General features: G+C 59.6%; 1 protein-coding gene across 1 annotated transcript in view; it reads left to right on the top strand.

Annotated features, from left to right (window-relative positions):
• The window catches only part of ABTB2 (ankyrin repeat and BTB domain containing 2), a 175,396-nt gene that overhangs the window by 156,407 nt on the left and 6,168 nt on the right, over positions 1-12,821 (top strand). Inside the window, exons 6-14 of the mRNA XM_030332454.1 lie at positions 1,988-2,077; positions 2,842-2,943; positions 5,528-5,624; positions 5,831-5,966; positions 7,682-7,911; positions 9,303-9,481; positions 9,866-9,971; positions 10,194-10,296; positions 10,788-10,878. Of these exons, the coding sequence (XP_030188314.1) occupies positions 1,988-2,077; positions 2,842-2,943; positions 5,528-5,624; positions 5,831-5,966; positions 7,682-7,911; positions 9,303-9,481; positions 9,866-9,971; positions 10,194-10,296; positions 10,788-10,878 (1,134 nt within the window). The remainder of the gene's footprint in view (positions 1-1,987; positions 2,078-2,841; positions 2,944-5,527; positions 5,625-5,830; positions 5,967-7,681; positions 7,912-9,302; positions 9,482-9,865; positions 9,972-10,193; positions 10,297-10,787; positions 10,879-12,821) is intronic.

The following is a 12,821-nucleotide window of genomic DNA, read 5'->3' as shown; positions in this document are numbered from 1 at the left end:
TTGCCATGGAGGTGACGGCACTGCAATTTGGAAGGCCACACGGAAGCGTGTGGAAGGCGCGGTGACAGCGGAGGGCTTGGGTGGAATGCTCTCCCACGAGATGACAGCACAGGACAGGGCGGGCTGATGTGCCAGGTCAACCCCAAGGCCGGGTGGCCCTGGACTGGTGACGGGTCAGGTGGAGTGGCGGGAGAGGGGGCCCCCTCGAGGGGTCCAAGCCCAGCCAGAGCCAGGAGGACCTTGCCTTGGGAGGAGTAGGGGGATGAAGCACAGAGCAATGGGACAGGCACTCCCGGGACAGGAGATGACCCGGAGAGCAAGAGCACGGAGGTGGGGCAGTCAGAACACCTGCTGGGGTAGGGTCGGGGAGGTGCCGAGGCAGGGCAGCGGGGAGGCGACAGGCTGGGCGTCAGATCTCCCGGGGGCGCCTCTGTCAGCACAGGTCCCAGGGCCTTGCAGGAGCTTTTGTCCTGGGGCATCCTCTTCCTCCTCGGGGCGCAGGGCCATCCACCCTGTCAAAGCCCTGGCGTCTCAGACGGGCTGCCTCGCCCCCAGCAAAGGGGGCCGGCGGTGCCTGCCCCGTAGGGTTAGGGGACACGTCCGCGTCAGGCACGTAGTTAAGGCTCAGTAATGTTCGTTCTGGGTCCTGTTGTCCTCGCGAGGACGACAGCGGTTATCTGTGAGCGCTGGTCACCAGCCGTCTTCCTGTACCTGCCTCGGGGATGGGGCTGACAGTTACTTCTCACAAGACCCCCCGACTTAAATGCTGAACCGTGCACAGATGTGTGGGGAAACAAGAAGTCGAGCGTGTGCGGCAGGGGCTGAAACAAAGCCCGAGCCTCACTCTGCAGCGCTTGGCTCCTCTCTAAATGCTCGATCCTGTTGTTCCCTCAACCTTGGTATTTATAGAATGATCTGTGGGTAAACAGCCCTCTCGCCCATGACTAATGTCAGGCCATTTCTTTATCTCTGGGCACTAGGCAAGGATTTATGAGGTAAGGAGATCTTGTCTACACACAAATAACCTAATAAATAACATCGCAGGGCTCCAGACAAACGCTTGCCAGGATCCAGCTGTGGAATAACACTTTCCACTGCTGTCTTTGCTATTACTGGCCACGGAGAAAGATTCCCAGCCAGGAGGCGGCCCCACAAACCGTCCGCCCAAACGCAGGGAGGGACTGGGCCTCAGCTTTCGGAAAAGCGCTGACTTGCTCAGTAGCACGAAATGGTCAAGGCAGAGCCCTTTCCGCCCTCCGTGCGCAGCCCCGGCGCGTGAGCTTCGCAGCTCAGGCGGGTCTGGTTCCAGGGCCAGCTCTTCCTCCCGCACCCTGTGTGACCTTGCCTTGGGTCTTTCTGTGCTTCGTCTGTACAGTGGGGATGAGAATAGAGCCTCCCTAACAGGGATATTACGGTGACCAAATGAGACGCTGCATGTGAATCACTTCGCACGGCGATGAGGTGCGCAGGGCCTGGGGCGGGTTAGGCTATGGCAGCGTGACAGTAGCAGGGATGGGGTCGTTCGTTGTGTTCTTTTAATTAGGTAGCTCTTAAGGTAAGCTTGCTCTGTACTGAGCACTTTACACGTAGTAACTTGTATTGTTCACAAATCTCTGAGGTAGATACCGTCGTTATCCTCCTTTTAAAGATGAAGAAACTGAGGCACAGAGGGAGACCAGTAACCTGGACTAAGTTTACAGCTCGCCGTGGCAGAGGTGACCTTTGTGCCCGAGTCCGGCCGCGGGGCCCGGGCTCCTCACCCCTGTGTCCCACGGTGCCTGTGGAACTGTCCCCTGCTCACCCTTCACATGTGGCGTGTCCAGTGGGCCCGGAAAGGGCAGAGGTTGGGCCATGACACAGGACTGCTCAGGACGAGCAGCCGAGTCAAGCAGGAGACGGCACAGTGGTTTCTGGGACCGAGGCCTGTGGAGTACGTGTCACTGTGTCTGTTTCCAGATGGTTTAGCGTCTGCCTCTGGTTCGCACAGGGTCTGACGCCGCTGATGTATGCCTGCGCTGCTGGGGATGAAGCGATGGTCCAGATGTTGATTGACGCGGGAGCGAACTTGGACATCCAGGTGAGCAGGCCCCAAAGAGCCACAGCCGGGCCGCTGGCCCAGCAAGGGAGCACCCAAGGTGTCCATCAGCCACGCTGGGTGCAGTGTTTTGGACAACCGGCTAAATGGTTCTTGGAGGAATGGGTACGGAGATAACAGCAGAGAGGGCATTGCCTCAAACTTGGGCTTTGTGTCTGAGAGCAGGGGGGTGAGTGGAGAGAATGGCCATGGTTCTGTTACCGTAACACCGGTCCCTCTTAACCAGCCTCGTCCCCTCCCGCCCCTACCACATCCACCGTCCCCAGATGCATTTAGCTCTGCTTCCCTCTGCGGCCTGGTGCCCTTCCTGAGGTGGATCTGCCCAGGGCCAGCGGCGCTAAGTAAACATCCCTTTTTTTTTTTTTTTTTAAACATTTATTCATTTTTGAGAGAGTGTGAGTGAGGGAGGAGCAGACAGAGAGGGAGACACAGAATCCGAAGCAGCCTCCAGGCTCCCAGCTGTCAGCACAGAGCCAGATGTGGGGCTCGAACTCACGGACCACGAGATCATGACCTGAGCCGAAATTGGACGCTTAACCGACCGAGCCACCCAGGCGCCCTTAAACATCCTTTTGAGCCTTGTCTACATGGCGCTCCAGGCAGACGTTGCCGGTTGAACCCGGAAAGCACTCGACTTGGCTCCTAGTCCCCATCCCTGCGGGATACCCCCTTAGCTCAGGCGCATGTGTATCTTGCCCGGGAATGTCACTCGCCCACAAAAACCGCTCATCCGTGGCATTTTCCAGGTTCCAAGCAACTCTCCCAGGCACCCCTCCATCCACCCTGACAGCCGGCACTGGACATCGCTGACGTTTGCTGTGCTGCACGGACACATCTCTGTAGTCCAGGTGAGCCTCTGCCAGGTGCGCCGGGCCCCAGACGCAGCCCCTGCCTGGCCCAAGCGAGCGGCCGCCTGGAATCAGAGAGAGCAGAGGTACTGCTTAGAGTCAGCCACCGGGTCAGCAGGGCGGGCCCCACCCCGCCCCCCACTTTGCCTCAGGCAGAGGGCTTTCGTACAAGGATATGTGTGGCCTCAGCAAGTAAGACCCAGGCCTGAGCAGTAGCAGGCCTGGCCGGCATCTCCGGGTCTGTCAGGGAGTCCCGGGGCGTGCTGGAAGCTGCAGATGTGCTCTGTCTTCCCTCCTCCAGCCATCTCCCCCCACCCCCACCTCGAGCTCGTTCTCCTCCCTCGCGAATGGTCCCCCAGAGCCGGCTCGGTATCATGGCGTCCTTCTGGCTCTGCCCGTCCCCATTAACAGGCCCAGTCTTTCAGTCTCCCAGTTCCTGAGGGCACTCAGAGGGGCACAGCTCAGGGGTCAAGCCAGGCTACGCCACACGGTGCCCACCTCGGCCCAAGGTAGCCGTGGCCGGTGTGAGGATGGGGTTCGGACCCAGAAGTAGAGCAGAGCGGCATCCCACCCCGGGTAGGACACCAGCCACACTGCCGCTCGACTCCCAGACTCCTTTGCTCCTCAGGCCACTGGGGTATACAGGGTTGCACGCCCCTTCCTGGGAGTTCGCGTTACACCTTGCTGTCTGTCTGTCTGTCTGTCCGTCTGTCTGCTAGATTGCAAGTCCTCTGAGGGCCGAGGTCATGTCCAGGCTATTCATCATTGTCAGCACAGCCCTGGGCTGTGGCAGTGACTCAGTGAGTGGTCTTCACCAGGCCCGCTGCCCTATCCTGCCTGCTTTTTGGTTACTGCCGTCCTAACGACCCGAGCAGGCTTCCAGCCTAGCCCAGACCGGCCTGCAGGGCCGTGCCCTGGACTTGCCTGGATTGGTGCCCAGTTTCGCCCCATCGGGCAGGCCTCCACCTCCCCCGCCTTGGCACACCGGCTCAGGCGGCAGCCACAGCTGGGTTCTGACTGACAAGAGCCTCCAGCTGACGGCCGTTCCCCGCCTCCCAGCCGCCCATGGCCACAGGTACCCACCTGGGGTTCCCGCCCCGTGCGACGTGGGAGCACGAAACAGGCTCCCCCAGGGGCAGCAGAAGAGCTAGAGATCTTTCCAGATGGGAGTTGTGCGTGTAAGCCACCCGGAAAGGCGATGCAGTGGAGGCGTGGAGGGCAGCCTCGACCCCTCGTACCTGGTCTCCGGGTGTGAGACAGCTGCCGTGCAGGCTGGCCTGCCGGGTGCAGGCTCCGAGGAGGGTTTGGTGTCCAGAAACCCGGGAAGGATGGAAGTGCTCCCACCGGAGCAGCCGGTCAGGTCAGGGAAGGTGAGACGCAGCCGGCGGTGGCCTGTTGGGGCAGTGCAGACACCGCCCCTGCCCCGAGGCAAAGGCGGCCCGGCTCAGCTGGAACTGCCGGGCATCCGCCAGCCCCGGGCCATCTTGCCCTTGCCGGCACGGAGAGAGGCGCCCTGGATGGCGAGCTTTCCGCCCAGTCCTGCGCCTCTCAGCCCCGGGTTGCTTGCCAGACCTCTCAGTGAGAACCTTCTGGTTATTGGATCCCTGTGGTGGGTTGAGTGCCATTTCGTATCAACGGCCTCTTGCCGTTTTCCAGATGAGGAAGGCCGAGGCCCAGAGGGGTTGAGGTTTGTGCCCCAGGTCCCTGACTGGTTGGTGGCCGGCACTGGCACTCGGCTCATTCTGGGCCTAATACCTGTGCCTTTCCCACTACTTCTGCTGCCTCCCAGAACCTCAGTTTCCCTGCCTCAGTTTCCCCTGCTGGATTGGGATGATACTTTCCACTCTGTTCATTTGCATAATTTTTTAGAAAGGTCACCACAATTAAGTCATAGGAAAGCATTTTTTTTTTTTAATTTTTTTTTCAACGTTTATTTATTTTTGGGACAGAGAGAGACAGAGCATGAACGGGGGAGGGGCAGAGAGAGAGGGAGACACAGAATCGGAAACAGGCTCCAAGCCATCAGCCCAGAGCCCGACGCGGGGCTCGAACTCACGGACCGCGAGATCGTGACCTGGCTGAAGTCGGACGCTTAACCGACTGCGCCACCCAGGCGCCCCGCATTTTTTTTAATTTTAATTTTTTTTAACATTTATTTATTTTTGAGAGAGAGAGAGAGAGAGAGCACGAGCCAGGGAGGGGCAAGGAGGGAGGGAGACACAGAATCTGAAGCAGGCTCCAGGCTCTGAGCCCACCGTGAGACTCGAACTTGTGAACCACGAGATCGTGACCTGAGCCAAAGTTAGACCCTTAACTGACTGAACCACCCAGGCGTCCCTCCCCAGGAAAGCATTTAAAAGCGAGAAACAGTTCAGATGTCCCCACGGCTTAGGGGCTTGGTCCAAAGTCACAAGAACAGAGGTGAAGATTCTAGAAACATGGAGCCCTGAGGCTAACTCCAAGTTCTAAAGTTCCAGTTCCTCGGCTGCCCAGGGGGAGTAGGGTCTCGGTCACATGCCTAGAGGGAACTCGTCGAGCAGTGTACTCCCTGCTACACTGACGCGTCCTGTCCTGTGCCCTGCAGTTGCTACTGGATGCCGGTGCCCACGTGGAGGGCTCAGCAGTGACTGGCGGTGAGGACAGCTACACGGAGACACCGCTGCAGCTAGCCTCTGCAGCTGGTAGGTATACAGCTGGCTCGGCCCGTAGCTGGACTTGCGGCCCCGTGCCCAGATCCCTGGGGCGAGCCTTGAAACCCCTCCGTCTGAGGCCTCCCCCTGGCCCCATTCATCAGTGTTTCTCTAGAGCTCGGCACCCAGGCGGGGGCCAGCAGACAGGCGCGGTGCTGTGGGCAGTGGTAGCATCCTTCGTCGGCCTTGTCTTCCAGGGAACTACGAGCTGGTCAGCTTGTTGCTGAGCCGAGGCGCTGATCCCCTACTCAGCATGCTGGAAGCCAATGGCATGGCCTCCTCCCTCCATGAGGATATGAACTGCTTCAGCCACTCAGCCGCCCATGGCCACAGGTACCCACCTGGGGTTCCCGCCCCGTGCGATGTGGGAGCACGAAACAGGCTCCCCCAGGGGCAGCAAAAGAGCTAGAGATCTTTCCAGATGGGAGTTGTGCATGTAAGCCACCCAGAAAGACGAGCAGGTCCTCGATCAGCAGAGAGGCCTCAGATGTTGGACGCCCAGAGACACTGGGTGGCAGAGAGGTCCCCTTGCTGGGAGAGGCCCCCCAGCTCGTTCCCGGCAGACCGGGACTGCAGCCTGGGTCTCCCAACACCCAGGGCAGGCTCTCCCATTTCCTATACACTCCAGTACTGACCCATCTCGGGGCCACGTCCTTTCCTGTGCTCACTGGTTCTTCTCCGGGCCCACGGTGGCCTCCTGGACCCCCGGGGCCTTCGCACAGCATATGGCTCAGCCTCGAAGAAGCTCCTGGCGGCCGTGTGGGAAATCACACCCCGCTGCCAGAGCAGATGGCGGATCTTGCTTTGTGGGGGCCAGGCCTGCCCAGGGCTGTGGCGGGGAGGCAGCGGGCTGAGCCCAGAACCATCCGGCAGCTCTGGGGGGGCAAAGTCAGACAGAGAGGAGGTTATTAGAAGGCAGGGGAGGGGCCGGAAGGGAGGGGCAGCCGGGACAACTACTTCCTGTTCTCCAACGCCCTTCTCAAAACCTCTTCACCCTGCGTGGAGACCGTCTGTCCGCTCACCTGCTACCCACTCTGTCTCTCTGGAACACGGATCGGGGACAGGCATGGCTGGCTCACCTTTACATACCCGTGCACGGCACAAAGTGGGTGCTCTGTAAACTTGGTGAGCAAAGCTACCGCCGGATGACCCCGAGTCTCTCAGAGGGGTCTCTGCATGGCACAACATGACCTCCAGCACAGAATGGGGTGGGGGCTGGGCTGGGCTGCCACCGGAAGGAGGCTCAGCCCCCAGGTGACCTTTGGACCTGCCCATGCTGCAGCCATCCCAGGCCACAGGATGTGACAGAATGAGCCTGGGACATGGAACCAGAAGTCTGGGTTTGAGTCTGTACTCCTGCCCAGGGTGACCTTGAGCAAGTTGTATTCATCACACATGAATGGCAGCGTCCGTGGGATCTCACGGGGTGAAGTGCAACAGTACATGGGAACACGTTACGTCAAGTCTAGCGTTCTACACACTGAATTCTGTATAACAGGCGTCTTGACTTTAGGTCATTCTTCCTAATGGAAGGAAGGAAAAACAAATGAATATGAGCATGTCCTATGTTTCAGACACTTCCCATGAGTAAAAGTGGCTGCTATCTCAGAGGACCGCTATGTATCAGGCTCTAGGTGTGATGCCATCACCTTGGCCTGACATTAATTCTGGAGGAGGGTGAGGCTGGTACCCTGTTCTGTAGATGACAGAGCGGTCAGGGCACAGAGACATAGAACAACCTGTCTGAGATCACACAGGCAAAATGGCGGGGCCTGCTTGGCCCCCAAGCCCATGACTTAGTAGTACCAGGATGGTAGGGGAGTGGTAGGGGAGGCCCCGGTGTCCTCCCTGCCTCCCTCGGGCGGCTGCAGATGGAGGGCGCTGGAGGCCTGGCCCAGCCCGCCTGGGAGGGGGAGATCGTGCGCACTTTGTGCCCACAGGTGCCCCGTAGCTCCCATATGGGCCCTGGGGCTCTGGAAGGCACCTCAGGTGGTTCCGTCCATGGTGAGGACCTCAGGCGTCACCCTCCTTTGTCCCTTGGCCTGCAGGAACGTCCTGAGGAAGCTCCTGACCCAGCCTCAGCAGGCCAAAGCGGACGTGCTGTCCCTGGAGGAGATCCTGGCCGAAGGTGTGGAGGAGAGTGACGCGTCCAGCCAGGGCAGCGGCAGTGAGGGGCCCGTGCGGCTGAGCCGGACCCGCACGAAGGCCCTGCAGGAGGCCATGTACTACAGTGCTGAGCACGGCTACGTGGACATCACCATGGAGCTGAGGGCGCTGGGTGAGAACTCGCAGGCATGCACGTACACACACGTGTGCACGCACGCGCACGCGCGCTCTCCTGCTCTGCGGCAGACAGGAAGGGGGCGGTGCCCACAGGGGCAGATGGGCCACAAGGCAGCAGGGCACCGGGCGGGACCGGTCTGCGCAGGCCTGATGGCTGATGGCCAGGACAGGAGCTGCCCGGAGCCTCAGTCCTCAGCAGAGGTGCGTCTTGAGGGCATCGCCCCGCCTCAGGCCCTTCATCCTCCCTGGTCAGAGCTTCCCCGCCCCAGGGCCTGGTCACGGCCTGGGATGTGCGGCCCCGGGGTTGAGTCAACTTTTCTGGTCACCTGGATGTTCTCCTGTCACTCGGCCAAACCCTCCACTCCTCGGGTCTGCAAGTCTGTGGGACTGTCCTTCCACCAGGGAGGCCGCTCAGACAGACAGACAGACCTGGGTGAGGTCCCAGCCATTCCACAGGCGCTGATGGTCCTCATCTAAGAGTGTGATGTCACGTGAGGCACAGGGCCTGGCTCTGGCTCGCCACGAGTGCTCGGTGCACGGCAGCGGTGTCCCTGCTCTCACAGGGGCCACGACACACAGACCCCTAGCACTGGGCCAGGGGAGCAGGAGGCCATGCTGCCTTCTTGCGGCCGGTCAGGCTCAGTGTTCTTCACTGTAAAATGGGTGTATCATTCCCATCTACAGTCAGCAAACTGAGGATGCTAATGCCACCTAAGTCATGTGTCCCTAGGGAATGCCATCCGTCCTTTTTTGTTTAAATCCATATGAGGCTGGGGGGTAAGAAGCTATGTCTCTAATTACCAGGAAAATTAATAGTTTTTGTCATGACCTTCACAAAGTAGTTTTAAGTTACTTTATGGCCTCACTGACACACTCCAGGGAGCTGGTACACAGTAATTATGTGCCACTGAATGCCAGTGACCTGAGCGCTGGTAAAAGCCCTCTGAGGTAGGTCAGGATTCATTTCAGCCTTCTAGATAGGCGTGGGCCTATGTGTCCTGCCTATTTTCTAGGCATCCGAGTCCACCTGGCCATCCCTCATAATTAATAGGTCTTCCCAGTAAGTAGTTCCAGGGCCCCAGAGACGGTGGGACTGGCGTGGCCTCAGGCTGAGCCGTGCGGGTTCCTGGCACTCAGGCCGGCTCTCCCTCATCTGATGAGAACCTGAAATCCCCCTGACCTCAGCAAGCCTGTCAGGCCAAAAGGAAGCTCTTTACAGCTGGCTTCGGAGAGAGCCACTCAGCATGAGGGGACAGGGCGGGATGCTAGGGGACCGGAGGGGGCACAGTGCGGGAGAGCCTGCCGAGAAAGCGGGGGGGGGGGGGGGGGGAGGGTCTGTCCAGGGCCCACTCTGCTGAGGCCTGCCCTTCCCCTGCCTGCACCCAGGCGTCCCCTGGAAGCTGCACGTCTGGATCGAGTCCCTGAGGACCTCCTTCTCCCAGTCGCGGTACTCGGTGGTGCAGAGCCTCCTGCGGGACTTCAGCTCCATCAAGGAGGAGGAATACAACGAGGAGCTGGTGACCGAGGGCTTACAGCTCATGTTCGACATCCTCAAGACCAGCAAAGTGAGTGACATTGGGCAGGTCCCCACCCTGAGCCTGCCGGGTTCCAGGGCCCCGGCCCAGACCGCAGACACGCAGACCGACACACGGCAGACAGACACCGGCACCCTCCCGCACCCCCCACACCCAGACTCCCACTGCCTGGCTGCCGAGGCCACAGGCCGTGGATTTGTCGGGGCTGGAGCCTGGCCAGGAAAGCAATTTGGGGATTCAGTGATGGAGGAACAGGCATCTCTTGCCAAGCCAGATCCAGGAGGAATAAAAGACAGCGGCTGCTCTAATCCAGGCCTGGACTTTTGAAATTAGCCTGACGTGTCTGTAGCTATAAACAGACGGCCATGGCGGGCGGGCGAGCTCACAGGCCCTCTCTCTGCCCCTGCCCCGCAGAACGACTCCGTCACCCAGCAGCTGGCTGCCATCTTCACGCACTGCTATGGCAGCAGCCCGGTCCCCAGCATTCCAGAGATCCGGAAGACCCTGCCCGCCAGGCTAGGTGAGGCCTGCCCCCGCCCACCCGACCTTTCCAGATCCCCCTCCTTGTCTGTCTTCCTTTATCTTTCCCTGTTTGTCTCTTGTTCCCCATTCCTAGCGCCAAGGCCCTGGGCCTCAGTTTCTCTGTTCTTCCCCTTTGTATCCCCCAACCTCTCAGAATGCTTAGCCAGCACCCGGTAGTGGGGGGGCCCTAGTCATTTCCCTTCTCTCCTTTTGGGCACAGATCCTCACTTTCTGAACAACAAGGAGATGTCAGATGTGACCTTCCTAGTGGAAGGAAAGCTGTTTTATGCGCATAAAGTCCTGCTGGTGACGGCTTCTAACAGGTAGGCTGCATCGGGAAGAGGGGTGGGAGTGGCTTCGTTAGACACCAGGTGACAGAGGAGCCTGTCCTGTGGAGATGGGTCACGCGACCATGGAGTCCCGCTGCCCCACAGGGGGCACAAGACGATGTGGACAGAGGGACAGAGGGGATGGGACGAGAGCTCTCCAGGAGGAGCCCTGAGGTTGTATTCCTGTTCGAGTTCCTGCCTTCACTAGAAAATATAAATGTTTGGGAATGAAGAGTCACTTTTCCCGCCACAGGCGTCACAGTCACCCCTGGGGGGCAGTGGGGACGCACTGGGGCCCAGCCCGGCTGTCAGTCCAGAGTGATGTAAGACGCCATTTGCCGAGAATCATTTTGGGAGCGCTGCAGTAATTTTAAAAATGTCCCGTCTCCCAGTGACCGGCCAGGTGATGGATGGCGCCATTGCTGCAGAATGATGGAGTAAAAGTCATGCTCAAGACCCGCCTCGTTTCTCCCCTTTCGCTCCAGGTTCAAGACGCTGATGACCAATAAATCAGAACAGGATGGCAACGGCAGCAAAACCATTGAGATCAGCGACATGAAGTACCACATTTTTCAGGTGTGTGGTTCTCTGTGCCTTGTGCTTCTCAGGGGTGGGGTGGGGGGAGCTCCCCCCACCCCCAGGGCCCCTTGGCTTTGTCCGTCTGGGCTGGGAGGCAGCTGGGATTGGCCGCCATCTTCCACTCCATCCCCGGTGCCTTCTGCGTTCGCTACATCAGTGGTCAGGTGGGAGTGTCTGGGCCTTTCCCAGGCAGAGGTAGCCATTCCTGTGTGGGCTTGTGGCTTCAGAGCCTCACTTATGAGTCCTGAGCTCTGACCACCAAACGACTACATGGGCAGACTGACAGACACGTAAGGCCTGGCACACGTGCATGAGCCCTTGTGCCTCAGGGAGAGCTCCCCGCAGCACAGCACAGACCTCCCTGTGGCGTCAGCCCCCTGCCTCCTGCAGGCGGGACGCGGGGGTTGTGCTCACTCTGGGAAACAGAGGCCCTCCCAGGCCTCAGACCCCCAACCAGGAAGGCCAGGCAGAAAAAGCCGGGTGAGCCTGTCCTGGTTGCGGAGGACCCAGGTCGGGTCTTTCAGTCCCTAACTTTGGAGAACATCAGACGTAGTGTGATGGAAACTCCACGGGCTGGCTGCCAGTCGGGGCCAGAGAGTCTGGAGGAAGGAGCCCCGGCGGAGAGCTCCTTTTGGGAAAGTGGCGACTACAGGTCTCCAGGCTGGGGGGGGGGGGGGGGGCACTCTGGGCTGCCCGGATGACCCCCAGGGGCTGAGACCGAGCCCAGGGACAGCTGGTATGTGGGTCCGGGCCCTGGCCTTGCACAGGAGAGCTCTGTGACCTAGTGGGAGAGGTCAGAGTCTCACGGAAGCACAGGGAGCCACCATCTAAAACGGCCTCGTTCCTTCTCCTGCTGTCTTCACCCAGTTACTTGGCATTTCATCATCTGTGGGCACTGTGGGGATGGCACTAAACAGGACCGGGCCCCCTCCACCAGGAGACAGGACTACAAGAGAGCGATCAGAGAGTGATCTGTATGCATGGGGAGCACTGGGAGCACAGAAAAGGGGCATCTAACCCAAATCCGCAGAGGCCGTCAGGGACTGGGGCAGCTAGCCAGCCATCGGGAGCCCCAGGCAGGGGGAACTGTGCACACAGAAGCAGAGACCACAGTGTGTTCAAGAAATGTCCTCTGATCCAGTCTGGTTAGTGGTTCAGAAGAACATCCAGAAATGAGTCTGAAGCTGCCACAGGGTGCCATCGCATGAAGGGGTTGACCTTTAACCTATAGCACCATCGCTCTCACTTAGCCAGGCGTGGCTCCAAGTGCTTTGACTGTGTTCATCAGTTAAGCTTCATGGCACACCTAGGAGGTGTAGGGGTATTATCACCTCTTGATAGATGAAGAGTCAGAGGCACAGAGAAGTTGAGTAACTTACCCAAGGTCACACAGCTGGGAAGTGATAGAGCCAGGATTCAAACCTTAGGTTATGTGCGTGGAATGGTCAAGTTCGCATTTACAAAGCTCACTCGGAGGGTGAGGAAGGGACCAGAGGGGTCATGACTACTCCAGGGGACCAGTTAGGAGGCTGTTGAGAAATCCAGCTGTGTGATGACGGTGAGCGGCTGGTGGCCGTGCAGTGAGGGGAGGTGGACAGGACCTGGTGACCAACAAGGTGGAGGCGAGGCCCAGGGTCTGGCACAGGCAGCAGAGTTGGGGAGGGGAGGGTCTCTCCTTCCCTCTTTTCCATCCCTTGCTCCAAACTCACGTGGAGAAGGGGCAGCTCTAGACACTGCTTTGGCGAAGAAGCCCAAAGTCCGGGCATGAGGTGGGGTCAGGACCAGATATGGGAGGGCAATGCAGGAGAGGCAGCAGGGCCGGGGCCAGAGTAGGGGGAGGGCACGTGTGTGGACACGGTGCCCACTGCCACGTGGCTGCCCAGCCCGGAGGGGTTCTCGCTCCCTGGGAGGACATCCGCGTCGGAGCAGCCTTAGCAGCC

Source organism: Lynx canadensis, chromosome D1, assembly GCF_007474595.2.
Source record: "Lynx canadensis isolate LIC74 chromosome D1, mLynCan4.pri.v2, whole genome shotgun sequence".
NCBI lineage: Eukaryota > Metazoa > Chordata > Mammalia > Carnivora > Felidae > Lynx > Lynx canadensis.
This window is presented reverse-complemented; position numbering and strand designations above follow the sequence as displayed.